The following is a 25,106-nucleotide window of genomic DNA, read 5'->3' as shown; positions in this document are numbered from 1 at the left end:
ATGCTTAACAAAGAATACCGTCAATGCTCTGTAGTACAATACTTTTACTTTCATTTGCTGCTAATTTTCAATGTCGTATTTTTATAATGTTTGGTTGTATTTGGAATCTTTATACGATATGAAAATGCATCTTTCATTATTACTTGAAACGTAGATACCGATACCTTATAATGCGTTTTCAATCCAAAGCTTGTAAACTGACAAGCTAAGAATAATGAGATTCTAATGCATTTAAACAGTAAGTGAAAGAAATGATGCATTACGCACAATGTTTGACATATGGGAGTAATACTCAATTTTAAAATGATAAATGGACTTAAAGTAAGTAAAGTATATCAAGGTCATTATTTCTTTTAGTCTACCAAAAAATATAAATTAAGGAGAGCAACACGCTATTCAAAAATCCGGAGAACTTTTTAACAGAAAAAGATGCAAAACGCGAATATTAACGCAGTCAAATAAATAAAAATATAGGTTTTAATACCAAAAATTATTATGAAAGAAAGTTTGCTCTGCTTGTTTATCAAATAAGCAAACAAACAGAGATGCAATAGGAATCAAAACACAAAGATACAACAACGGAAAGAGAGTTGATTTTCCAAATATAAATGATACCAGGAAACGAGGAATAAGGAGATAGGGCAGATCGATATCCACCTATCTTAAAATACTCGCTGTGGTAAAGTAGACCGAGAACTAACAGATGGAGTGGATCGTAAGCTTGGGTTATAGTCGGGCACGTAAGAAGATTGAAACTCGCCTTCTCCAGAACCCCTAATGTAAAATACTTGAGTAGTGCGAAGTCTGCCGGTAACCCAAGAAGCAAGGATTTTACCCCTTTGCTTTTCTCGAAGCCGTGAACGGGGGAAATTACCACGCGAAGTAAACGCTACGACATCGGCAATAATTTGATGCTCATCGAGGATACTGTTGATCACTACTGGAACAATGGCTGCCAAAAAATCCTGACCTAGAGCCTCAATAACGACAACAACTCTTCCAGCAGACTGAAAAACTGCAGTTCCTCCACGAGCGATTCGAGGATGAGAACGTTCAATGGTGTCCTCAATGTCAGAAGGAAAATGACTTAAACCGTTGACTTCAAAAGTCTCTCCAATGGGCCCTAATACATAGAGAAGTTGCATGTCAACAACCGGTGCGTTGGGTCCCATGGAATGTGAAGTGATTTGGAGAAAGCCCAAATCACCAGTACGAACATATCCGTTACCAAGAAATCCATCAGAGTTAGTAGCATTAAATCTCATCATATCTACTGGATCTGTTGATTGGAAAAAAGAGATAGCATTTGCACTCGAGCGCATCCAGATTTCACCATACTCGCCAACTCTGCATAGTTCACGAGTATCAGGATTAACTATTGCAAGCTGAGTAGAAACTGGAACCATTCCAGAATCCAATAAAGGAAGTGCATATGGCTTGTCTGCTGACTCGCATGGTTGTATTAAACCATGCCTTAAAGCTCGCAAATCGAGTAATTGAGGTGTAGGAATTGCACCCATATATGATCTTGTAGATATGAACGGATTCAAACAATTACTATACACAGTGCTGAAAGCATAAGGACTCAGACCATGTTTCACAAAGTACTTCTGTAAACTAGCGATATAGAACGCACTTATGCGACCGTCGTGAGGAATCATTAAATTTTCAAGACATGACAGATTTGGCCATTTAGTCGGTTGTTGGTTTTGAATGTAATTAAGAGTTTGAAAAGTAGCGTAAGTGTCTTTAATCTTATATTTGGATATGATTTGGAATAAAAGTAAAGGGTTGTTGGCAAAATCAACGGGTGAAAGAAGGTAGGTGGTTGTTCCCAAAAAGACTCCCATTAAACATGTATGAAAAAAGCCAATACCACTCATACTCCTGACATGTCCCAACAGAGGCCGTTTGTGGGTCATTTGGCATGTTTCTTTGTGTATTTGGCATATAGAAAGTAACGTTTGATGATTGTATGCCGTCAAAGTTAAACGATGATCAGGAGACCAAAAAGCCCAAACGAGAGCAGGGAAGGCAGGGTCTAAACATATCGGATCTAACTTTACATTCAACTCCTTGATGCTTTTCGTTTGCTTACTAATTTTTGAAGTCACGATAAAAGAAGGCAGTACTACTTTGGCAGCCATAGCCGACTGCTTCAAATGTTGAGATGTGGTTTTAGCACGAAGAGCTGTGTCAGCTTCGGAATTGACCAATACGGCACTAACATAATAATGCTTTATTAAAAACAAAAACGCGGGTACGTCTTCTGAAAGCCTCATGTGATCCAATGGGGGTACGGGAATAGGAATCAAGCCTAAATAAAAGCAAGCATATAAAGCATAAACAAAATCTTCTGAGTGAGTGTACATTAAAACAACCACCCTACCAGGCTTTATATACTTTTTCTTTTGCAAATATCGAATAATAGTTGCAACTCTTTGATCAAATTTCCTCCAAGTAATGTTTTTTCCTTCTCGACCACGACCATCTATAGTAATATAGGCAATATCTTCTGCGTTCTTTGCTACTCGTAATTGCAATAATTGAAGCATTGTATGACAAGAAGAGATATCCACCGATGTTTTTGCATCATATCGTAAAGAGCGGTCTATAAACCCGCTGTATTGAAGTTCTTGATCAGAGAGTAAATTCTGTCGAATACCGCTAGCATAGCTAGACCAAATACCGTCTATAGCATCCTCACCGACTGGTAAATTAAGAACAGCTCGCTCTACTGCAAATTTAACATAAAGAAATGGAAGCGTACCATGCTCAAACGCTCTCCTACACATCATGTTACCAATTTCTTGGCGACCATTTTTTGTTACTCTGGGTAGAGTAAAAGGGGCACAAATCAGAACACAGTAGACACGAACTTGATGATCTTCCAAAAGACATTCGACACATTCCGTAGTAATAAGATCAAGCAATCCATAATTGATTACAACTTGGTTACCATTAGCTTCAGTTGGTATGTTCGCTGCAGGGCTTTCTAGCAGAACAACAGGTAAATGCTCGCTATTTACGAAGATATCAAAAGCAGAACAGTCAAAAACTTTGGACACCTTTCTCATGATAGTGTTTACTAGATGGGACGTATAATGATGAAAGAATATAGTATCCTGTTTGCCATTATCAACCCACTCAACTTTTTGTTGAAGACGATCCTCGTAAAGACCAAGAACATATACTTTACCCTTGCGAATAAATCCAAGCAAACCAGTCCTTAAAAACTCTTGGTTAGATGGGATCGGTTGAAAAGTATCAGAGGAAATAAAGCTGGTCCTAGCATGAAAAATTGCTTCAGTTTGTTTAGGAAGAGCAAAAAACCCACCCGAGAGTGATGGCGAGTCAACCCAAATTTCGCCAACTATGTTAGGCAAGCAAAGGACTTGAGTCTCTGGGTCAACAATTGCGAGAGTAGCATCAACAAAAGGGTACCAAAACGCTCCTACACGTATGGTGTTTGGGTGCTTGGATTGGCGACGTGCTTTGTCATCTTCAGCCAACACCACTACTTCATTCAACTTTAAAGCTTCTTTTTCTAATAGAACCTCTGAAATCTCATTTTCCGGAGTCCTTGGACTCTTAAATCCTTTGGGAGACATGAATTCTTCACCACCAATCCAGTCTTTCATTGAAATTACCATTCCTCCATGTTCTGGAAGGCATAACAAAGGTACGAATGTTGCGCGTGGATTTTGATTTCCAAGAGGTTTTAACCAACGATCGGAAACAATCTCTTGAAATTCACAATCAACGTTTAAGCAATCAACCATGCACATTCGTAAAGAAGATAAATCTACTGAATGTTTTTTACTAAACCCAAGTGTTGCTTTAGGATCATTTTGATAATTGTAAGCGATAGTCTTCAAACCGGCATAGTCAGTAAGCATAAACGATGCACGATAGCGCGTAGCAAGGTTTGCCCATAAGCCTGGCACAAACACGGCATTTTGAGGACACCAAACAGTCGTGTATCCAGAAAAGACTGTATGCAGGACACCCAAAATCAATCCGATAGCTTGACGTAAATCGAGATATGTAAGGAATAAACCGGATTTACTAAGACCTTCAGTGTACTCACGATCAATAGATAAATAGTCTAGTTTATCAGATTCATAAGCTGGAGCCGTGGCATGAATAGCAGCAAGACAATTCATTTGATGAAGTATTGTACGATGTGAAATTACTACTCCGTGCAATTCACCAATTGGTGACCGAGAAAATTCAATGTAGGCAAGGTCAGGTACCTGTAAAGGTGGCATTTCCGCCTTTTTCTTAAGGTGGAATCCACCAAATTCGTTTGTCTTCCACCATTCAACATTTTTTGGCCAGTGTAACTTTTTAGCATTTAAATCTCGTTGAAAGGCTTTTAAATTAGCATCAGTGGTAAGAGCAAGTCGAGCACTAGTAGTTGTCAATATTGAACTTAGCTCGTTGTAATCGTCGAAACGATTGATAGGTACAGCAACGACACCAGCAATAAAGCAACCAAAAAGTGAGACGACGAAATCAATCGCTTCACAGTCCCTGTACATGAGAACTACCCGGTCACTTCTAAAAAGGCCACTCTTATCGCGAATTACTTGAGCAACTTTTTCTGCTCGGGATGCTAGTTTTTCCCATGTGATAGACGTAAATTCTTTTCCTTTATTATCTAGAATAATAAATGCAGTTTTCTTAGCGCTGTGTACACCTCTATATCGTAAAACAGCAGCTATATTAGTAAATTGTTTCATTTCGATTTTAGAGTTCAGTGGATCCGTCACAGGAAAAGGAATTTCACGAGGTTCAAGAGGATGCTGTTGTTTACCAGCAAAGTGAGCCCATTGCTGATCCAAGGTGTCATCGACATGAAGGTTGCTTCCAAAATCTTTTCCGTCAAATGTTGCTACAATGTCCGAAGAGTAAGCTATCCTTGGTTCATTTACTAAATCGTCTCCATACACCTCCTCCATATGATCGTGACCAACCATTGTATAATTTTCATGATTTTCAACGTTATGATTCTCCGCTCCTGCATACATCCCATTCGGATATGCAGACATAGATGCAGCAATAGAATTTTGCCTTAATTCACATTCACTCTTATTTTCTCTGCTGTTATTTTGTTGAAAATTTGTCGCCTCTGAATTAGCAGGAATAGAACCTTGAACTGGTTTGTAATAGTTTTGCCCGAAATTCCCAGGTTGATTAGGAAATTGATTCATATCAAACAAAATTCCTCTATTTGTCTAGTATCCTCATAAACCTGGTAATTCGAACCTTGAAACCTTTACAATTACTTGGTTATGAGATTGTTGTAATTTTTTGGTGTTGATACTGCTTTTGCTCGCTGCATTTACCGAGACTCGAGGTAGCGAAATCAAACATTTATGAGCTTCTAGCATTAAAGGCATAGCATGATATGATATTTTTATTTAAAAAAAAAAAAGCTAAACCATATCATATATCGGTAGTACGCCTTTTCAGAATTTTTGAATTTGTCTTTCACAGTATTTGCTATATACAATACTCCTTACCTGTCAAAACAATTAAATAATAATTCAATTGCACACTTGTCAAAAATTTTATTAGAGCAAGAAAATTTTTCAAGATTTGAGTGTACTCCTAATTTTCACTTGTTGCTATGCCCGTTGCGTGTATTCTAAAATCATTTATAAATCTTAAAGCAATAAAAAAGAACAGCATAAAAGCAAGCAGCAGCTTTTTATTAAAAATATAATTCAACACTAACTAGTTAAGAAGTTAAACTCTAATGAACACCATTACTTGAGATTCTAAAATCATAAACAAAACGAGGGCGCAATCCCAAGCTTATAAGTTAAACATAACAAAAAAATTGAACTATGACCATGTTACAGTCCAGTTTTTAGAAAAGGCACCGTCGACTGTCAAATCTAGTAGATTTGTTAACGAAAGAGTCTGGTCTGAATATTGATAATCGCTTAATTGCTGACCATTAAATAGTATAGTATTTGGTGGGTTTGAAAGACCAAGGATTGTAATGTTGGCCAAAGATGGGGACGAAACCATGGTTCCTGATACTACGCACGTAATCGTATTTGAATTAGAATTTAGTTTGACAGAGAGAGATGAGTTTGTTTGCATCGAAATTCCGTCATCAATATATAAACTACCACTAGCAAACCCATTATTATCCATAGCTATAAGCAAGCTATAAGGATTATTGCGCGACTCATATGTAGTATAACCGGGTTGCTGTAAGGGAATGATATTTCCTCCACGAACGGCAATATTGACATACCCAAGTGGTGCACTCATAGTAATATTTTCATCGTAATCATGGTTTATTACCGAATGATTATACCAATCGTACCAAATAGTATCATTATCTCCAGGAATGATACCTTGAATATATGTCGTGTTTGGTTCTAACGCTGGGGATATCAGCAATGCAGTTCCAATCATAAACTGCTTATCCACACTTGCTAGTGAGATTTGTTTTGGGAATTCAAAGAACAAAGGACGCACCATAGGTGTACCATCGACAGAAGCTGTATGCATTAAAGTGTACCAATACGGCAATAAACTGTAGCGTATTTCGATAGCGCTTCTAGATGCCTCAGCGACAGAAGCCCATCTGAACGGCTCTTGTGGAATGGAACCTAGACTATTATGATTTCTATAAAATGGAAGAAAAGCTCCTAAAGCCATCCAACGCGCACAAAGCTCTTCATCGGTATTACCATTATACCCACAAACATCTGCTCCAACCATTGGTATTCCCAATAAATTAAAAGTAAGTATACTCGAAATAGAGGAAACCATATCGGACCATTGTGATTTATTATCACCAAGCCAATGTGCGGCATATCGTCCAGAACCAACAAAGGTTGAGCGGCTCAAAAGGAAAGGCCTAATGTTTGGCTGAATTGAATTAAGTGCCTCAAAAGAGATCTTGCTTTCTGAGTAGCCATATGTGTTGAACAAATTATATCTTAATGTATTGCCGTGCATTGTTGCATTAGGACTAACGCCAAATTGAGCCAAGTCGTGAGTCTCAGTATCTGTGTCTAAGGCATAAGGAGGATAGTTGATACTAAACTCCGGCTTTCCGTTAATAAGAGATTCACTTGAAGGTGTTTCATGTGATTTTTCAGAAGTTGCAGTGGCTTTATATTGACTCTGTGAAGCCCGAGAAACAGACTTGTACTCAGTCGTATTGGTAGCATTAAAATCCTCGGGATAACTGTAAACTTTATTATCAACATCTCCTGGCAGAGAAAATGGTGGATGAACTGGATTCAGTTTCAAAAGGTCGGACCCACATGAACCGATACAAAAAGAAGTTGGTTCATTCATGTCTAAACAAAGGCCGCTAAATGGTAAGTCATATGAATAATTAGAGCCAAAAGCAGTAGATAAATTAAGTATTCCTTGCTTCCAGTATTGAAGAACCGCCGGATTCGTAAAATCGGGATATACAACAAAGCCTGGCCAAGCCATACCAACATAAGCAGACCCATTAGGATTTTTTATAAAAATATTGTCTTCAAAACCACTATAATAAGGATAGTAAGTTCTATCAGCAGATTTATTAGGATTTGCTGCATATATTGCAGGATCAAGGACTGGTACATAATGCTGATGAGATTCATCTAAAGAGCGAAAGAAATCTAAAGTCTGGTTAGGTGGGAATGCGGTACTGTTAACAGTAAAAGTCCGAAATTCACTCATGTAATCTATATCATTCCAAAAGCCTTCGGTAGGAATATTAGAAGCATTAAGGTAGCTGCGCATATTAATAAGATCCGATAGCGTTTTGTAGCCCCATCGGGACATTTGAAAACCCAAGGACCAGTAGGGCTGCATAGTTGGAGTACCAATCGATTGAACGTACTGTTGAATAGTATATTTTGGGCTAACCGTACTTCCTGAGTATACAAATAAATCAATGATGCCCCCAATCATTCTATATTTAATGTAAGTACTTCTCAAAAGTACCTCCATTCCATTTGAACTTAGCATAAGGACTCCATGAGAGGCAGAAGTATAGGTATTGGTAGTTCCTATGGGAATATAGCGTTGCTCCATATAGAAAGGATGTGAGCCATACATATTAGCCTCTGGTGAATCGCTATAACCTGTTGCCCAAAAAGTTTTAGTCAAGTTATTTCCTAAACGGAAAGACTGTTGACTTCCAGAGAGACCATACACATTATAATCCTCAACCATATTAGTAGTCAATTCAATGTATTGGTCCTCAAAAATCAAAGGGTTTCCACGAGTATCGAACAAGACTTGATCGTCCGCAATCCTTGTAATCCAAAATTCAAAGGGGTCTGTGTTGAATGAAAAATTGTATTGCAGATTTCCAGAAAAATTGGAACTACGATAGAATAAGGGAGCATCCCAAACATCCCGGCGATTACTGAGCTGGAATTGCGTTTGGTTTAAGTCGGAAATTGATATGTGAACGCGTTCTTCAGTATCATAGGAAACGTTCAATAATAAATAGGGGTAATCAGTACCGTATGCGTAGCAAGCATCTCCAGCCAGCTCCAAAATTGCCAAGACACCGTACGAGTATTCAGAGATGTTTCGGGCTTGATAACCCGGGCAAGACAACCCTCGGGAAGACTCATATAATGTGGGTTCTTGAGCGACGCCATTTGTTGGAACGATGGGCGTAGTTAAGGAGGAGAAATCATAGACAGAGGTTGCCGAGGTGGAATTAATACTTGAATGATGACTTGCACTCGACTTGGAGGTGGAAGAGGAGGAGGAAGAGTGAGAGCGGGCTTGAGCAAAAGCGAGGATCGTAAATAAAAAAGCTGTAGTGAAATTAAACTTGAACAGCAACATTATAAGGTAAAGTAAAATCGGATAAATGAGGTTATAATTATAAGAGAAATTTCCAAAGTAGCAACAAAAAAAACACAAAATAAAACAAAAACAAAAAAATGGTTAATGAGATAACACCTAAAACTTTCCTTCAAAAAGCCAAAACGTTGAATGATGATAATATGCTTTAAGCTATATAGACAATATTAATCATGCTCAAATTCCAAATCTAAATCGGACACCGAAAAGTAATTTGCCAAATCTCTTTGACTATCGAATGAATAGATACAAGACAAGAATGCAAGTTAGCGAAGTTAAAGTTGAATACGATCTTGTCCTTTCGAGTAAAATTTGCTTCTTTCTAAAGAAAAAGTGATATGATGTGTAGAAAAGTTATGTATCAACAATGAGAGCAATCCTAAAAAGATATTGAAGAAGGATATAATATGTATGATGATCTTGTGAGTATGTAAATATATATATGTATATGTATATATGAAGATAGAAAACGAATGTTTTATTTAAACAATCCCAGCTACTTGCACCTGCGTAGTTGTGTAAATAGAAGTGTGTACCGGACACAATGGCTTGAGTAAAAGGCTTTTACCACGGAATTGGGCTTCGGCTACATATAAATTCTGGTAAGATACTAGATGTCATGACATCCCCTCCCTATGTTCAGTAACTATCAACAGTTTCCGAAATCAATGACGATGTAGCAACACAAACAAGAAGTGAAAAAATGACCGTAAAACTGATTGTCACTCTTAAATGCCTAAATAATCATTTTTCCCGTCAATTCACACTACTTAATGTTGAACTAAAAAGCATTAAGTATTTAAAGAAATGAAACGAAACGAAATACAATTCAAGCTTCTATTAACTCAAGGGACTCATGGAACGTTACATTTCCCTATAGTGATCGTCGGCGTATTCATTTACACTTACCGATGTACCGTGGGATATACACATGTGATTAGCTGAAAAACCCTCAATAGGTAAATAAACAATGATTAAATAGTTTTTGTTTTCTCTTAGTGAAAAATTAAGTAGACAGTAATGACCATGAGTCCTATGACTTTTTAAAGGCCTAAGGTGATCGATGGAAATGCAAAATCTGTTCTTTGCATAAAACAAAATCACTAGCTCCGAGTGTAATGAAGTGTGACAATGTTTGACCAATTTGCCCATTCCATATCAATCCATCCTCTCGTTATGCCTCGTGAGGAAACGGTCAGTCGATTGTTAAATTGTTCATCAAAATTTGCTAGATATGCTAAACATAGCAAATCAAACGAAACTATGAAGCTAAAAAAGTCTTTGTTTTGGCCATGTGGAAATGGAACGGCTACATGGAAATCTTCATGACCCACTTAACGACACTATACGCTCTAGACAATAACAACTTGCCGACAAGAAACCGAGTTTGTTTACTCTGGGTGTTGCACAACAACCCGCTATGGGTATTCCAGCTAAATCCTAGTATTCTCTCGGGATTGACAAGAAACGCCAAGTCTGCGAAGAGTAGCGTTATGATTCACTGACTCGACATATGACACAGCAAACTCCTTATCATCAGTACTGTTAGTGTATCTACTATTACACTGAGTCTCCTGTTGTATATGTAGCGAGGGAAAAGTCGCTAGCACTATTGCTTAATAAATCATTAGCTCATTGATCCACGATGCTTATCAGAAGATCGACTTAACGCATATCTCCATAGTGCTTTATTAAAAAATTTTAGTGTATAATGGGTTATAACACGTTGTAGAATTTAGTGTAAGCTACGCATTTTGTTATCTGATTTAAGGATACGTAGAACTGCGGTGATTTTCCTTGTGACTTATTATATTGCAACAAACAGGTAATATAAGTAGCAACTGAGCATAGGTATTGTATTAACTAGATTATAATGTTACCTATCACTAATATAGCTTATAACTGAACTGAGGAACGAGGTTCAGTTGGAACTCTATTCATAATATTTCCGACTAGTTGCTATCAAAGATTATTTATACATATAAACGGATAGTTACCCGTGATGATCAATAAATAGATCTTAGCTAGTATTCCAACATATGACATATAGTGGTATGCAACGTAATGTACTATAGCGTAGTGTAGTATTGCTAACATGCTAATGTTTGATTAACGGAATGCTTTGGAATACGCAGTACTTTCGAATTGAGGGGATGATTTCCTTGGGATGGCCAAGGTTAGCGAAAACATCAATTTTGAAATTTGTGCCAATTGCACAAAATCACCGGATTAGGAAAATGAAAGTCCAAGATGATTTCATCCTCACTATTGATGACTCTGAAGATGATATTCATTACGACGATTACGATGCCGATGCCGTAGATGAAGAAATGCCTTCCAATGTGGAGTTGAAAAAAAAATCGAAAAAGGCCACCCCGGCAAAGGATTCCGATTTCAATGGAGAATTTCTATTCGAAGCTGATGTCAACAAAGATTTATCCTCAGCGACTGATATGAATTGGGATTTTGACATGGGTAGTAAAACAGAATCAAACCGTGCTTCTAATACAGTGGATCTCGATGCCATTATATCTCGAAACCGTAAACCAGACGATGATGAATTCCCTTCTTCTTTTCCCTCTGAAGAGGAACTTCAAGAGCCTGAGCAGGAAAATATCGATTCAGATGATGAAGACTTAGCAATTGATGGATTCGGTGCAGGCGCAATTGCTGAAAATGAAGACGAGTCTTCCCAAGATGAAAGTGAAAGCGAAGAGGAAGATGATATTACTGAGCCTGTTCCTTCTTTTGCCAATATTTCTACTCAGGATTTCAATTCCGATTCTGCTGCTGGTTCCTCCGACAGCGAAGAAGATGAAGAGGAAATTGCTAAGAAAAATGCTTTCTTTGCTGAAGGTGATAAAGAAAAATCTATGATGACCACTACACATTCGTCTTTCCAATCTATGAATTTGTCACGCCCTATCTTAAAGGGCCTTTCTAATCTTGGTTTTGAAGTGCCAACTCAGATTCAAGACAAGACAATACCACTTGCACTTTTAGGTAAAGATATCGTTGGTGCTGCAGTTACTGGTAGTGGTAAGACAGCGGCTTTCATTGTTCCTATTTTGGAGCGTTTGCTCTACCGTCCCAAAAAGGTCCCTACTACAAGAGTATTGATCCTTTGTCCTACTCGTGAGCTTGCTATGCAATGTCATAGCGTTGCTACGAAAATTGCCTCTTTTACTGACATTATGGTTTGTCTGTGTATCGGTGGTTTGTCCCTCAAGTTACAAGAGCAGGAACTTCGTAAACGTCCTGACATTGTCATCGCCACCCCGGGTCGTTTTATTGATCATATGCGCAATTCACAAGGATTCACTGTGGAAAACATTGAGATTATGGTAATGGATGAAGCCGATCGTATGCTGGAAGATGGTTTTGCTGATGAACTGAATGAAATTATTCAAGCTTGTCCAAAGTCTAGACAAACGATGCTTTTTTCGGCCACTATGACTGATAAAGTAGATGATTTAATTCGTTTATCTTTAAATCGGCCAGTACGAGTTTTTGTCGATAATAAGAAAACTACCGCCAAACTTTTAACTCAGGAATTTGTCCGTGTTCGACCACAACGTGAGTTACTTCGCCCAGCTATGCTTATCTATCTCTGCAAGGAATTATTTCATAGAAGAACTATTATCTTCTTCAGGAGCAAAGCTTTTGCTCACAAGATGCGAGTCATATTTGGCCTTTTATCCTTAAACGCTACCGAAATCCACGGTTCATTGTCGCAAGAACAGCGTGTCCGTGCTTTGGAAGACTTTCGTGATGGAAAATGTAACTATTTGTTGGCTACAGATGTTGCATCTCGTGGTATTGATATCAAAGGCATTGAGGTCGTAATAAATTACGAAGCTCCAGCTACTCACGAAGTTTATCTTCATCGTGTTGGTCGTACTGCTCGTGCTGGCAGGAGTGGTAGAGCTATTACATTAGCCGGTGAGGGCGATCGCAAAGTTCTTAAAGGTGTATTCAAAAATTCTTCAGCGCAAAACACAAAATTGGTCAACCGTAATCTGGATTTTAACAAAGTTGAAAAGTTTGGTAAAGAAATTGAGGAATTGGAACCTGTTGTTCAGAAAGTGCTAGATGAAGAAAAACAAGAACGAGAAGTATGTTGTTTTTATAAGTATATAAATTTTTTTTCTAACAAATGTAGCTAAAAATTGCCGAACGCGATTTAAAGAAAGGCGAAAACATTATGAAATATGGTGATGAAATTCGTTCTCGTCCAGCACGTACCTGGTTTCAATCCGAAAAAGATAAACAAGCTTCTAAAGGTATGTGACATTGAAATAAAAAAATATGTTTGCTAACATTATAGCCTCCGAAGCGAAAGATAAAAAGTCTTTAGCTAAAAGAAAAAAGCAAATGGAAAAGGAAGAGGTGCCCCGAGCATACAAGAAGACAAAGAATGATAGACTTAGCAACAAAAAGTCTACAAAAAAATCGAAATCTAAGCGCAAATAGGTGAATACGTGAAAGGGAGAAATTTTCAAATGATAAGTGTTTGGTTAGGTTTTGAATTTTTTAGATACTAGATTATATTAGGGTTTCATATGTATAATGGAAATTGGGTTTTGTGTCTCATGGGTAACTTGGTTAGACCTCCTTTACAAAAAGCTCGTACTTTAATTTATATAATAAGAATAAAAGCGTCCGTATGTGTAAACAAAAATGTAATAATTATTCCTTAGCAATTAATTTAAAGGACAAAGTCTATCTAAACTATCATATACCCAACCGCAATGTTTTGTCATATTGTCTTGTCAACATGTCATAATATTAATTTAACGTTTTCTTCGACTTCGGGGCACAGCAATTTTACGGCCCGGGGGCGCATTTGTTTGTGAGTTAGAAGAGCCCAAATTGAATTGAATACCATTGGGCGCTGGTGATTGTGAGGCACTTGCATTAAAGGCAGACGGAGTAGCCGCACCGAACGAAAATCCGGTACTAGGTGGATTACTAGCTGGATTACTAGGTTCTCCTGACCCGAAGGCGAATGCTTGTGATGCATTATTGATGGACCCGGATGGGTTGGGAGTGTTTCCAGCGCCAAACATAGGAGCCGCAGTTGATCCAGCATTTGATGGAGTGAATGTAAAACCTGTACTAGGAGGGTTATTAGTGGCAGTATTAGTAATCCCTCCAAACCCTGCAGGAGCTGCTGGGTTCGTGCCTGACTGGTTGCCAAACGCAAACGCGGAAGACGGGGCCGGCGTCGATGTACCAAACATAGAAGCAGGCTGAGGCGAATTGTTAGCACCGAACGAAAACCCAGACTTAAAGCCAGACGCAGGTGCCGTATCTCCAGCATCCTTAGCCATGGGAGTGTTCTCTTCCTTATTCATACTAGAATTTGATGCTCCAAAAGAAAATGCAGACGTAGTGGGAGCAGGAGCAGAAGCAGAAGCAGCTGGAGCGGTTCCTTCAGAGGTAGTCTTTGAAGTTGCAGACCCAAAGCTAAATGCCGGTTTATTTGATGTACCAAAAGAAAACGGTGCCGTAGACGAATTTGTAGAGGGATTGTTGTTACTGGATGCTTTAACACCACTATTGTTTCCAAATGAAAAAGCAGGTGAAGGAGTGGTAAGATTCGAAGCAGAATCTTTGCCATCAGCAGTATTAGTCGAGGGTTTAGGTGCATTAAAAGCTGATGCAAAACTAAACGGCGCATTAGCAGTTACTCCATCAGTTTTAGAAGATGTATCCAATTGAGGCTTCGTAGTTTCATTTGACGTTGAGGCTTTTTTGTTTGCCTGTTCTGTAGTGGAACCGAAGGAGAAAGCAAAAGGCTTTGCATCCTCCGTTTGTTCCAAAGTTCTCTTAGTAGCATTGCCATTCGTCTTCGTTGTATCGTTAGGAATGTTATTCTCATTTGTTTTTTCAGATACAGCAGCAAAGGGAGATACAAAATTAAAGGTTGAAGAGGGCACAGCGTTATTAGAAGATACTGAATCCTTTATTTCAGAAGCTTTTGGACCTGTTGGAGGGACCTCTTTTTCAGTTTCCTTTTGCTTTACGGCTTCTTCATTAAAAGTTTTTTCAGGTAGCAAATTGGTTTTGGCATCCGTATTTGGCTTGGTAAAATTAAATGAAAACTGAGGAGCAGTTGTTGTTACATTTTCAGTATTAGGTTTTGCAAACGAAAATGGAGTAGAAGCTTTAGCTGACAAACTGTCATTCGCTTCATCTTTCCCTTTTTTAGCAAAAGAAAAGGAATTTGTAGGTGGGACTTCTTTGGACTCCTTGGTCAAATTGAATGAAAAGGGTGATGAGCCTGCGGTATTTCCAAAACCCGAGGACGGTTTTGATTCGGGAGCTGACGGTTTTGACTCAGAAGCAACAGTAGAACTAGCTAGACCATTTTCAGAAGTTTTTTTGTCATTGAAAATATTGCTTGTTGGCTTTCCAAAACTACTTCCAAAATTAAATTGTAGCGTAGGTTTTGTTGTGTCTTGTGTACTAGAAGCATTGTTTAAAGAGAAATTGAACGTAGGAGCTTTCGTTTCTTCCTTCTCTTCAAGGGTTTTAGGTGCGAATCCTCCAAAGCTGAAACCAGAAGTTGAAGCAGGAGCAGACGGAGCGTTGTCCTTCTTTTCTGTTTCTTCTCGTTTTGGACTTAATTGAGAAAAAAATGAAGGCTTGTTCTCAGTTATACTTGGCGTCTCTTGAGTCTTTGACGGTAATTGTGCAAAGAACGTTGGCTTGGGCTCATTCTCCTTCAAACGATTAGTTTGCACATCAGCAGTAGCAGTTGGCTTAAACTCAAATTTGGGTACATTTAATTTTTTGTCCGTGGTAGCTTCAGTCTTCGGTTCAAACTTAAATTCGGGTACTGAAAAGTGAGAAGATTTGATTTCCTTAGAAGGTGATGGCGGTTCAACTTCGGACTTTCTAGTTGTAGATTCTTTTGTCGGCGATGAGGAAAATTGGCTTTTGGGCGCTTCTGTATCCTTTGACAATGGCTGATGTTCAAAGGTTTTATTATCCTCAGCGTTCGCGAGAGTAAGTGCCGTATCATTCGGAGAAGTCTTTACAGGCTTAGGGGTAATAGAGGCTTGAAGCTCTTCAAAGGTAGGGGCGGACTTCGTCAATAAACCCTTGTCACTTGTATTATCCTTGGGAGATGCTATTATAGGTTCTAATATACGCTCAGATTTTGGATTTTGTTTGGGTAATGCGGTGTAATGAACGTCATCTTCGCAAGCAAAGATTTCATCCAAATCCTCATCAACTGCAGAAAAAGCCTTAATATGACCTTTCTCGAGAGTCTGACGCTTACGCGAAGTGGGTGTACTTAACCGGTGATAAATATCTTGCTTATCAATAAACATTGTATTACCGGGGTTGGAATCTGTCTGAACTTCTGCATTGACTAATACAGGCTTCCTTAAATCCATCTGTTCAAGAGTTTCATAAATGATAGGGATAAGCCGCTGGTGTCTACGACGTCGCCGAGAGGAGCGGTGAGGAACGTGATTTTTTGCTGAGACCTCTGTTTCGCCATTCTCCTTATCTCTAATGTCGGTAAGACTCTTATGGGAATCATTTCCAGAAAAGCTTTTGTTCTGCTTAGCTGAGGGCTCGTTTTCAGAGGCACGAGCAACAGATTTCTTTTTGGAAAGCATAGGACTGGGACTTCTAGAAGGCTTGCGCTTCTCACAAGTAGGATTAGCTTCGGTAATACGATCTTGTTTTACACTTGATATATTTAAGGTATTTTTCTGCTCATCGTGAAGTGACCGAAGGATATTGAGCAATGAAGCAGAGGATTTGGGAGTTGCAATTTGATGTTGAGAAGTGCTGCCCAACTTTTTGGATAAAGCAGAAGAAGGATGAAGCGAATTAAGTGATTTTAACGACAACTCGTCATGGCGTTTAAAAAGCGTTGGGGAATTAGTATAATCTTGCTTTTGCTTTGGCTTCCTAGGTTCAAATGTATTCGTATGAACTTTTTCCTCTATTCCATCAATTGTTCTAACATGGCTCCGATTACTAACGCGAATAATTCTTCTATTTAATGTTAATATGTTTCACGACAAAAATGTCAACTTACGGAGATTTTCCTAAATAATGAGGTGTTAACTCTGGAGTAAGCAGGCTTTTTGTACCTGCTCTTCCACTCTTTCTATCCTTGCTAGCCGTTCCTGAAGCTTTCTCGTCTAGACCACTGGTGAATGGGTGCAAAACAGATGAAAATGCCCGTTTCAAGACCGTAAAAAAGGGCCTTGAGCTCCCCTGAGGTGGGTCATAGGGTTTCTTAACAGTCTTTGATGAAGTGCGAGTATTTTTTGAAACAGGAGGCATCAATACAAACTCATCGACAACTACTAGAAGACGTTGGTTAATGAGAAGTAGCGAGTTTAGTTACGTGGCAATTATTTTTCATGCTAATGACTTATTGATTGTCTGGTAGCGCTATTTGTTATATGCCAATATCGTAGTCGTAGGAACTGTACGACTATTGTAACACGTTTCGTAAAAATGTTTAATACGAGAAGAAAGGGAGTTATTTGAAGGTGTTAAGCAAGATGGAATATGTTAATACAATTTGTTTTCGGTTTAAAAAAATGGGATATCAAATTCTATTTAATCTCGTTACCAGTAAAGTGGTGATTGCAACAGTAGTCCACGAGCCTTAGCTTCGTCAATATTCGCTTTATCAAGTTTTAGGCTGTCTAATATTCTAGCAACTTACTTGCAATACTTAAATTCTTCCGTTTAAATCAGCTTACATTGTATGAAGAAATGATTAGTTCTATTTTCATAGAAAAACACTTAGGCACGTACTGTCTAATCGTACGTAATTGGAATTTCGCTTTACTATCATCTATAGTAGTGTTGATTAAAACAAGTGCCTCCCATATAGCAAGGCAGCGTTCATTGCTAATCATATTATGCAAATATTCACTTAATTAGTATATTAATCAAAAAAAAGCTACCAATATATACCTATAGTAACTGAATAGTGGGATCACCTCATATAACTATTAGTATGTGTCTACTTATTACTGAGATGTCACATACTATGTAGCTATTTGAATATTTCATAACCATCAATTCAAAAATTGGTGGAAGACAAATGTTTTTTCCTATTTTTCTATTCCTAAATTGTATACAAAGTAGTTCGTTATAGAGATCATTGAAGGCATGGCAAAAATTGTTTACTAGACATTATGAATTTCAGTAACAGATCTTTGGTTCAATAGTGGATAAATAATATACTCAATAAATATAAAACCATGAAAATCTTAAATATAGCAAATTAACTAAGGCATTGAAAGAAATTTGTCGATCCTGGTTCTTCCAAACTACTATTAACGTATATTCAACTTAAACTTCAGCTTGCCGTTTACCAAGCACTGCATATTTGGGTTCTGCCAGCTTTCCCTTTCTATTGTCATGATTTACGCTGTTTTTATATTTAACAATAAAGGGAAACCTCGTCTCACAAAGTTTTACACTCCAATTGATGAATCCATTCAACAAAAGTTAATAGGAGATATATATGCAGCTGTATCCACTAGGCCCCCAACCGCTTGTAATTTTTTGGAAAGTAATTTAATTGCAGGTAAAAATAGAATAATTTATCGCCAGTACGCTACTCTCTACTTCGTTTTTGTAGTAGATGAAGGTGAAAGTGAACTAGGAATTCTCGATCTCATTCAAGTAAGTTGAAATTAGTTACTTTCCAATTTCTAACTATTAAAGGTATTTGTTGAAGCATTAGATCGATGCTTTAATAATGTTTGCGAGCTTGATTTGGTAAGTACATTTCACTACTCGTTTATCTTCCCATTATCCTACTGCTATATGTTTGAAACCATTGATTCCGTTTTTTTTTATTTAATTTGTTTTTTTCTTATTTGGTTTCGAATGTTTGGAAATTTGGCCTTACAAGAAACATTAATGTTTGTCCAATATTCGATTATCAAAAGAGCATAACATTTATTTTTATCATTTATTGAACTTAGGAACTACAAGAGTTTAATTCCTAATTCCTTTACTTCTCATCGCCTTCAAGAAAGAAATTATGCATAGAACTGGAAGTAGAGTCTCATTGTCGATGATTCGCAATCTCCAATGAAAAAAAAGAGGAGGTGTTAGTAATAATTATCCAAATACAAGTGTATACGCCAAAAAAAAAGGATATTGAAGGAAGAAATAATTAGAAGAGTTGAAAGCCATCTGTTTGAAAGCGAATTAGAAAGATCTAACACAATATAGGTTTTTAAATTCCAAGAAATACATGCTATTCTTGCTGAGGTAGTATCTGGTGGTCTTGTCTTAGAGACAAATCTGAATGAAATTGTTTTGGCAGCTCAGAATCAAATGCCAAAAACCAAACGGTCCAATGCAATGCCATTCAGCAATACATTAAGTTCTTTTGCTACTAGGTTCTAGTGACTTTTATGTATATGAAGAAGATGCATGAGTATTGTTCACTAGAAGAACTGGATAATTATAATCACCATAACGCATCTGTTTCGCTTGATTGTATAATGGTTCCATTTCATCGTCTATTTCAAATTGGAGCCCATTTTCGAAATGTGAAGTTGACATCCCTGGGATAGAAAAGTAGGACTTATTTGATTGTGGAGAGTTTTGACTATTGTTAATGAGACGCACTCGAGATTGATCATATCGAGAAATCCAGTATTTCGATTGACCTCCCTGACTGTACCGAAGACCATGACTTGTTCTATTAATCCTTCCATCGTTTCTTGAAGGTATTAAGTTCTCCCCAGGCTCAAAATTTTGATATACATAACGATCTCCATGTAGAGTTTGCAAACTATCGCACCAGACGTCTTTCAACCCGATTACGTCTTTAAAGGCTTTAAGGAGCGGTAGTCTTGCACAAGACAGCCATGTGGGTGTATCGTAATCCTCGATTCGAAAAGCGTACCAATGTGAGAGGGCAAAAAAGGGCATTTCTAAACACATGAGAACGTTCTGATTTAGTAAGGAGTAAATCCAGCCTGTTCCATTTAAAAGTCCCAGCCAGTTTGTAATGGAAAGAACGGTTTGCTGCCAGTAAGAGGCAAATATAATAGCTTTAACGGAAAGGAATTTTGGGAAAGGGCGAAAAGGAGCGAGCTCTTCATGCAAGCAAACCCAAAAAGTTGTTAGTGAATATAAAGAAAGCGTAATTGAAATGTTATAAACAAGACCTATCCAAAGGTCTGCAGAAGCATAAACAGGTTGATCTTCTCTGTCGTAGACTCCGGTGACTTTTGTTAACAGCACGGCAATCACCAGAAATGGTTTAAGCCAAGTGTATTGTAAAATCCCACGTTTTATAGAAAGGAAGGTGTAAGGATCACTTAGGTCAATATCATCTTGCAAATAATTCAAGGGCCATAACCTAGGACGAGGCAGATGTCCATGCAAACTAATAACTGCAGCCCGTTCTCCGCCAAGATAATCAATTAATAAACAGAAAAAGCAATACAAAGCGAATGCCTAATTTATTGTTAGAAATTATTCCATTAAAACCTCAATTACGCCTCATTAACTAACTAAACTAGTAAACCAACATAGTACAACTCATAACAGCCAAACCACTCTTTCAGTCAACCCCTTTTCAAGCATTTTAAAACAAATCTGCAATATATTGATTGCCAAGGAAGGTACTTCATTCAATGGCAACGGCTAAATGAGAAAAACCTACCTCGTAAATTTCACGAAACGGTTCGAAAATACTTCCAATTTTTTCATTGTATACCGATAAAAACGATACAGAAGAGTAAATTACAATCCTAGCAAAGCATTAGTACATTTCTATATCAGTCAAAGAATTTCAATTTTACGAACATCATCAAAATTCGCACCACAGAACGCTGTAAGACTGGTTTTTTGTAATTTTTCAAATGAGTAATGATAGAAATACATGATAGCACTAAAGCAATGGCTACGAAGAAGCCGCATAATGCGACTATTTCGTTGTCCATGAAATTAGAGCTGATCGTGATGAAGGGACAAAAATGCAGGCAAGGTGGCTACCACAAGCTATAAGGGGGCCTTCTCCAATTCCAAACAGATACTACCTACTACGGGCTTTACGGTGTTTGTACGCATAAGCTATAGATAAAGTACCGAAACTTTGTGATGTGGAAGAGTTCATCGAAGCTAATATTGATTTACCTCTTTAGTATGGATATTGTTTTATAGCAAAAGTAAATTAATAATACTGTCTTACAGGATAATTTGCCCTATAGCTGTAGTACTGCTGTAAAAATCATTTGTTTCCATAATACTAGCAATTCGTGATCTTTAATTAATCTAATTTTTGTTTTTTTTTTAAACTCTACTTTCCTCCCTTCTGTATGATGGAGGACCTAAAGTAATGTCTCCCATAGCATTCTGATGATTCTTAAGCTGACTTTTTGAAAAAGAAGCAGTAAAATATAATGAGTGTTTGTTTCTTAATGCGTAGGAGAATTTCGCCTTGGCATATATATGGCTTAGTTAAAAAATTATTTCTTTTATAAAATTGAGAAACTCCAAGTCAGACTATTACCGCATTGTATTCAAAACAAATCACTTATAAATTTTAATATTTTTGCGCTCACCTGCGTTGTTTCTTGGATGTAATATCGCTAAAGTTCAGTAAATGAGTTGTTGAAGAAAATAAAATCTTTAGCCAAGACTGCAGACAAATTTGTATTTGTTAAGCAATGAGTAAAGACTACGGAACTCCTCCTGAGAACTGGAGGGAGGTTTACGATGAAATTTGTAAAATGAAAGCCAAGGTCGTAGCGCCTGTAGACGTTCAGGGTTGTCATACATTAGGAGAACGTAATGATCCAAAAAAATTTCGATTTCAAACACTGGTGGCATTGATGCTTTCTAGCCAAACAAAAGATATAGTACTGGGTCCTACCATGCGAAACTTAAAAGAAAAATTAGCTGGAGGACTTTGTTTAGAAGATATCCAAAATATTGATGAAGTTTCTCTAAATAAACTAATCGAGAAAGTTGGTTTTCATAACCGAAAAACCATTTATTTGAAACAAATGGCACGTATTTTATCAGAAAAGTTCCAAGGAGATATTCCGGACACCGTAGAAGACCTAATGACTCTCCCAGGTGTGGGGCCTAAAATGGGATATCTATGTATGAGTATTGCATGGAATAAAACTGTTGGAATTGGAGTAGATGTTCACGTACATCGTATATGTAATCTTCTTCATTGGTGTAATACGAAAACTGAAGAACAGACTAGAGCTGCTTTGCAAAGCTGGCTGCCTAAGGAATTATGGTTTGAGCTGAACCATACACTTGTCGGTTTTGGGCAAACAATCTGTTTACCAAGAGGAAGGCGCTGTGATATGTGTACTTTATCTTCTAAGGGCTTGTGTCCTAGCGCCTTTAAAGAAAAAAGTGGCATCACAATAACTAAGAGAAAAGTCAAAACGATTAAAAGAGTCAAAAAAAGACCTGCTTCTGAGTCACCTCCTCTATCTCCACTCTCCCTTCCTACAGATGATTTGTATTACCAAAGCATCGAAGATAAATCACTTATAAAACTTGAGGACTTGGACCCTGTTGATAGTATATCACACATGAATGAACCTTTGAAAAAAGAACCAGCCGCTGATATTGATGTAGATCAGAAGCCACCTGTCGCATTCCATTCAACTACAAAAGAAACTAGGTCACTGCGCAGGTCAAAGCGAGTTGCAAAAAAATCATCCCAGTATTTCTCCCAACAAAGTTTACAAGATATTGAAGATCTGGTTTAATTTATTTTTAGGACCGTAAATTTTGGACAACATAAATCTGTTATTTATTTACATGAATTACTCAAAATTATTTATTCTTTACAACTCCGTCTTTAAACATATTCAAGAACCTTTTGCTACTGACTGTATAGTTATAATATCCTCTACCTTTACTTTTTAATAATTTTTTTAAATCTTGGAATAAATTGAAATCATTAATGTTGTTATACCCTTCAACAAACAATGCAGAATGTAAGATACTCGTTAAATACTACTAAGAACAATTGGAGTTTCGTCGAACATATAATAAGTACAAAAGTTTTCGGTTAAATCCTCTGTGTGAGGCGTATACAGCATCCAATCGATAGGAATGGGGCCGGTTATAGATATGTCAGGGCGCACTGATGGTCGATCGGCATCAAACGTTCTGTTCAGTTCATAGCTGCTACCCCTCGCATCACGTAAAACACGGTTTTTACGGACCAGTCTGTTTAAGCTTCGAGTTATGTTCGAATTTTTAATTTTTCTATTCGAGTATTTACTAGAATATTAGTAATTGACGATGTCAGGAAAATATATAGAAAACTTACGCTTGAATAGTGTTAGTGATAGTAGAAAAAGAAACAGCAGCAGGGAAAGATTCTAAAACTTGTAAAACTATTTCATCTTCATTGCTATATTCTTGTAAGTATTCATCTATGGTAGGAATTTTTTCACTCTCCATGTATTGCTTATCCACTTCAACTGGTTCGGTCGAAGGTAAGGACGTCGAATGCTTGGTTGTTTTCGATTGTGATTCTGTTCCATTATTTAGACTTAGATACTGATCTCCCGTTACAGGTTCATTCATAGTAGCTGTAAAGGCAGACCTTTTGCTTTGGAGCTCTTGGACAATAGTGGAAGTTTTAGGACTATAGAACGGGATGTCGGGATGTAATTGCTCACAGAATAATAGGATGTCAACCAGTTGGGAGATCGGAAGACTTAAAAGATAAGACTTTTTCTCTTCCGAAGACAGATTTAGTTCTCGTGCCGTAGTTCCAGTTACGAGAGGCGCTTGCTTTTTTCTCCTAATGCAATCATCACAAAACCATTCTCCATTGGGGGAATCTAAAAGTTCATCAGAAATATAGGGTTCATGACAAAGTTGATGGAATGGAGTGTTACAACCATCACAGAAAACGATGCGATTTTTTGGTGGAGATTGAAGTCGTTGACAAACCGAACATTTCATAGCTAATGCGACCACAGGTCGACGACCTGGGCCACGTCGTCTAGTAGGTAATTTTACAAGGGGATCGAAATGATTAGGGCGATGCACTTTTCTTCCTGATTTTGTTTTGACACCTTCCAAATTAAATTGCTCTTCCCTACCATCTTCAGTAGAAAAGAGGGCGTCAGCGGTGTTGTCACGTTCAATAGCCAAACTGGCAGGCCATGATCTTTTCCGAGCAATGTTCATAGCAATTGACATAGGAGGTAATGGCGATGAACTTGCAGGAACATTTGGGGGTAACGCAGATTTTGTTTGGGAATCAGCACTTCTATGATGCGCATAATTAGATGAAGATGCGTCTTCAGTGAAAGGTGCCTGTTCGCTTTTTGCATCGGTTTCCTGATTTTTACTAGATTCTATTTCTTTAGCAACATCATCATTTTTGTACGAACCGAAAGCACCTGACTCCTTGTTTGGCTCGTGAAAGTGTTGGAACTGATTTTCCAAATGCATGTTTGAATTCACGTTAGGATTTTGTATATCCTGAAAGGCTTGATCTATTAGCACAGAGCCTCCATTTTGATTAGATTCCTCCCCCTCAAACATCGTTGGATGCAAATCATTGGGAAATCGACGACTACCGTCGAATTGAAAAGGATATGATGCCGCTTCAAAAGAACCGCCATCGTCGTCATAGTACGATGAATTCGGCATTAGGTTTTAAATCATTCATATGCTCATGTAAAAAACAAATGAAAAAATGAAGCAAATGGCAAAAAATGCGAATGTGTAAGTTCAACACGCGTGTTTGGAATTTAGGTGAGATTTAACGCAACTTATAAATCGTTTGCTGCTGTTACTCCAATTATGTTTTGCTAGCGAAATGAGATTGATCATCACTATATCTCGCTTATTCACTTCTCACTACAACTCACTGTCTAGTCATATATAAATACTGCACGTATCCATGAAGAGCTGAAATCTCACATTTATTAGAGCTTTTTTATTTTTAATTTTGTTAAATTTAATTATTCATGCATTAACTAGTCATAGCTATAAATATGAATGAAAATTTGGTCTTTCCTTTGTTTATATTTCCTAGATGGCCTAACAGCTATAATTGATTGAACTTGTATGCTATTAAAGGCGATAAACAGACTTCTTTAGTACTTTGCTAAAGAAAATATAATTGCAATGATCCAATTACACTGGAAATACAGGTATAAAAAATCGTCACAGTTTGGAAACAAACAATGCTTTTTTTTCTGTGGCTGTTGTGTAGCTTTGCTAGTATCATAAAC

The 25,106-nt window shown here is 37.6% G+C and overlaps 9 protein-coding genes and 14 long non-coding RNA genes across 23 annotated transcripts, besides 1 other annotated feature; 15 read left to right on the top strand and 8 right to left on the bottom strand.

Annotated features, from left to right (window-relative positions):
• The first annotated feature begins 38 nt into the window (after nt 1–38).
• On the top strand, nt 39–2,482 carry SPOM_SPNCRNA.713. The gene has a single exon (NR_151083.1). It is a non-coding gene; the product is annotated as a non-coding RNA (long non-coding RNA).
• On the bottom strand, nt 279–5,305 carry cmr2 (AMP binding enzyme). The gene has a single exon (NM_001018613.3). It carries the CDS (start codon nt 5,214–5,216, stop codon nt 663–665), a length of 4,554 nt encoding a protein of 1,517 aa, NP_593217.1. The 5' UTR covers nt 5,217–5,305; the 3' UTR covers nt 279–662.
• Nucleotides 2,649–3,423, top strand: SPOM_SPNCRNA.2495. Its single transcript, NR_191863.1, has one exon. It is a non-coding gene; the product is annotated as a non-coding RNA (long non-coding RNA).
• On the top strand, nt 3,543–3,774 carry SPOM_SPNCRNA.2494. Its single transcript, NR_191862.1, has one exon. It is a non-coding gene; the product is annotated as a non-coding RNA (long non-coding RNA).
• SPOM_SPNCRNA.2493 lies at nt 3,883–6,355 on the top strand. The gene has a single exon (NR_191861.1). It is a non-coding gene; the product is annotated as a non-coding RNA (long non-coding RNA).
• On the bottom strand, nt 5,610–9,387 carry gto2 (alpha-glucosidase). Its single transcript, NM_001018612.3, has one exon. The coding sequence runs from the start codon at nt 8,833–8,835 to the stop codon at nt 5,854–5,856; it is 2,982 nt and encodes a 993-aa protein (NP_593216.2). The 5' UTR covers nt 8,836–9,387; the 3' UTR covers nt 5,610–5,853.
• Nucleotides 6,366–7,736, top strand: SPOM_SPNCRNA.2492. The gene has a single exon (NR_191860.1). It is a non-coding gene; the product is annotated as a non-coding RNA (long non-coding RNA).
• On the top strand, nt 8,150–8,394 carry SPOM_SPNCRNA.2491. Its single transcript, NR_191859.1, has one exon. It is a non-coding gene; the product is annotated as a non-coding RNA (long non-coding RNA).
• Nucleotides 8,610–8,939, top strand: SPOM_SPNCRNA.2490. The gene has a single exon (NR_191858.1). It is a non-coding gene; the product is annotated as a non-coding RNA (long non-coding RNA).
• A 119-nt stretch (nt 9,388–9,506) lies between the features above and the next one.
• SPOM_SPNCRNA.2489 lies at nt 9,507–10,415 on the top strand. Its single transcript, NR_191857.1, has one exon. It is a non-coding gene; the product is annotated as a non-coding RNA (long non-coding RNA).
• SPOM_SPAC30D11.02C (uncharacterized protein) lies at nt 9,620–10,443 on the bottom strand (the record flags this gene model as incomplete). Its single annotated transcript, NM_001018611.3, has 2 exons — nt 9,763–10,443; nt 9,620–9,634 (listed from the first exon to the last, which is right to left on the bottom strand). The coding sequence occupies exons 1-2, from the start codon at nt 10,003–10,005 to the stop codon at nt 9,620–9,622; spliced, it is 258 nt and encodes an 85-aa protein (NP_593215.2). The 5' UTR covers nt 10,006–10,443.
• A 149-nt stretch (nt 10,444–10,592) lies between these two features.
• Nucleotides 10,593–10,949: an LONG TERMINAL REPEAT.
• An 86-nt stretch (nt 10,950–11,035) lies between these two features.
• Nucleotides 11,036–13,484, top strand: ddx27 (putative ATP-dependent RNA helicase Ddx27/Drs1). The gene is made up of 3 exons (NM_001018610.3): nt 11,036–12,968; nt 13,016–13,136; nt 13,181–13,484. Exons 1-3 carry the CDS (start codon nt 11,091–11,093, stop codon nt 13,324–13,326), a joined length of 2,145 nt encoding a protein of 714 aa, NP_593214.2. The 5' UTR covers nt 11,036–11,090; the 3' UTR covers nt 13,327–13,484.
• Nucleotides 13,485–13,514: 30 nt separating this feature from the next.
• Nucleotides 13,515–17,208, bottom strand: nup124 (nucleoporin Nup124). Its single transcript, NM_001018609.3, has 2 exons — nt 16,919–17,208; nt 13,515–16,875 (listed from the first exon to the last, which is right to left on the bottom strand). Exons 1-2 carry the CDS (start codon nt 17,167–17,169, stop codon nt 13,647–13,649), a joined length of 3,480 nt encoding a protein of 1,159 aa, NP_593213.1. The 5' UTR covers nt 17,170–17,208; the 3' UTR covers nt 13,515–13,646.
• SPOM_SPNCRNA.2488 lies at nt 16,938–17,706 on the top strand. The gene has a single exon (NR_191856.1). It is a non-coding gene; the product is annotated as a non-coding RNA (long non-coding RNA).
• A 104-nt stretch (nt 17,707–17,810) lies between these two features.
• SPOM_SPNCRNA.2487 lies at nt 17,811–18,057 on the top strand. The gene has a single exon (NR_191855.1). It is a non-coding gene; the product is annotated as a non-coding RNA (long non-coding RNA).
• Nucleotides 17,986–18,556, bottom strand: SPOM_SPNCRNA.2486. The gene has a single exon (NR_191854.1). It is a non-coding gene; the product is annotated as a non-coding RNA (long non-coding RNA).
• Nucleotides 18,210–20,034, top strand: aps3 (AP-3 adaptor complex subunit Aps3). The gene is made up of 3 exons (NM_001018608.3): nt 18,210–18,531; nt 18,574–18,627; nt 19,090–20,034. Exons 1-3 carry the CDS (start codon nt 18,265–18,267, stop codon nt 19,264–19,266), a joined length of 498 nt encoding a protein of 165 aa, NP_593212.1. The 5' UTR covers nt 18,210–18,264; the 3' UTR covers nt 19,267–20,034.
• On the bottom strand, nt 18,697–20,845 carry hfl1 (transporter Hfl1). Its single transcript, NM_001018607.3, has 3 exons — nt 20,680–20,845; nt 20,537–20,624; nt 18,697–20,328 (listed from the first exon to the last, which is right to left on the bottom strand). The coding sequence occupies exons 1-3, from the start codon at nt 20,814–20,816 to the stop codon at nt 19,273–19,275; spliced, it is 1,281 nt and encodes a 426-aa protein (NP_593211.1). The 5' UTR covers nt 20,817–20,845; the 3' UTR covers nt 18,697–19,272.
• SPOM_SPNCRNA.2485 lies at nt 20,632–21,015 on the top strand. Its single transcript, NR_191853.1, has one exon. It is a non-coding gene; the product is annotated as a non-coding RNA (long non-coding RNA).
• A 74-nt stretch (nt 21,016–21,089) lies between these two features.
• Nucleotides 21,090–22,158, bottom strand: SPOM_SPNCRNA.2484. The gene has a single exon (NR_191852.1). It is a non-coding gene; the product is annotated as a non-coding RNA (long non-coding RNA).
• Nucleotides 21,507–22,953, top strand: nth1 (DNA endonuclease III). The gene has a single exon (NM_001018606.3). It carries the CDS (start codon nt 21,543–21,545, stop codon nt 22,608–22,610), a length of 1,068 nt encoding a protein of 355 aa, NP_593210.1. The 5' UTR covers nt 21,507–21,542; the 3' UTR covers nt 22,611–22,953.
• On the bottom strand, nt 22,775–24,615 carry phf2 (Lsd1/2 complex PHD finger domain-containing protein Phf2). Its single transcript, NM_001018605.3, has 2 exons — nt 23,180–24,615; nt 22,775–23,130 (listed from the first exon to the last, which is right to left on the bottom strand). Exons 1-2 carry the CDS (start codon nt 24,517–24,519, stop codon nt 22,854–22,856), a joined length of 1,617 nt encoding a protein of 538 aa, NP_593209.1. The 5' UTR covers nt 24,520–24,615; the 3' UTR covers nt 22,775–22,853.
• Nucleotides 23,318–24,885, top strand: SPOM_SPNCRNA.2483. The gene has a single exon (NR_191851.1). It is a non-coding gene; the product is annotated as a non-coding RNA (long non-coding RNA).
• The last annotated feature ends 221 nt before the right edge of the window (nt 24,886–25,106 follow it).

Source organism: Schizosaccharomyces pombe (assembly GCF_000002945.2).
Source record: "Schizosaccharomyces pombe strain 972h- genome assembly, chromosome: I".
NCBI classification, from domain to species: Eukaryota; Fungi; Ascomycota; class Schizosaccharomycetes; order Schizosaccharomycetales; family Schizosaccharomycetaceae; genus Schizosaccharomyces; species Schizosaccharomyces pombe.
This window is presented reverse-complemented; position numbering and strand designations above follow the sequence as displayed.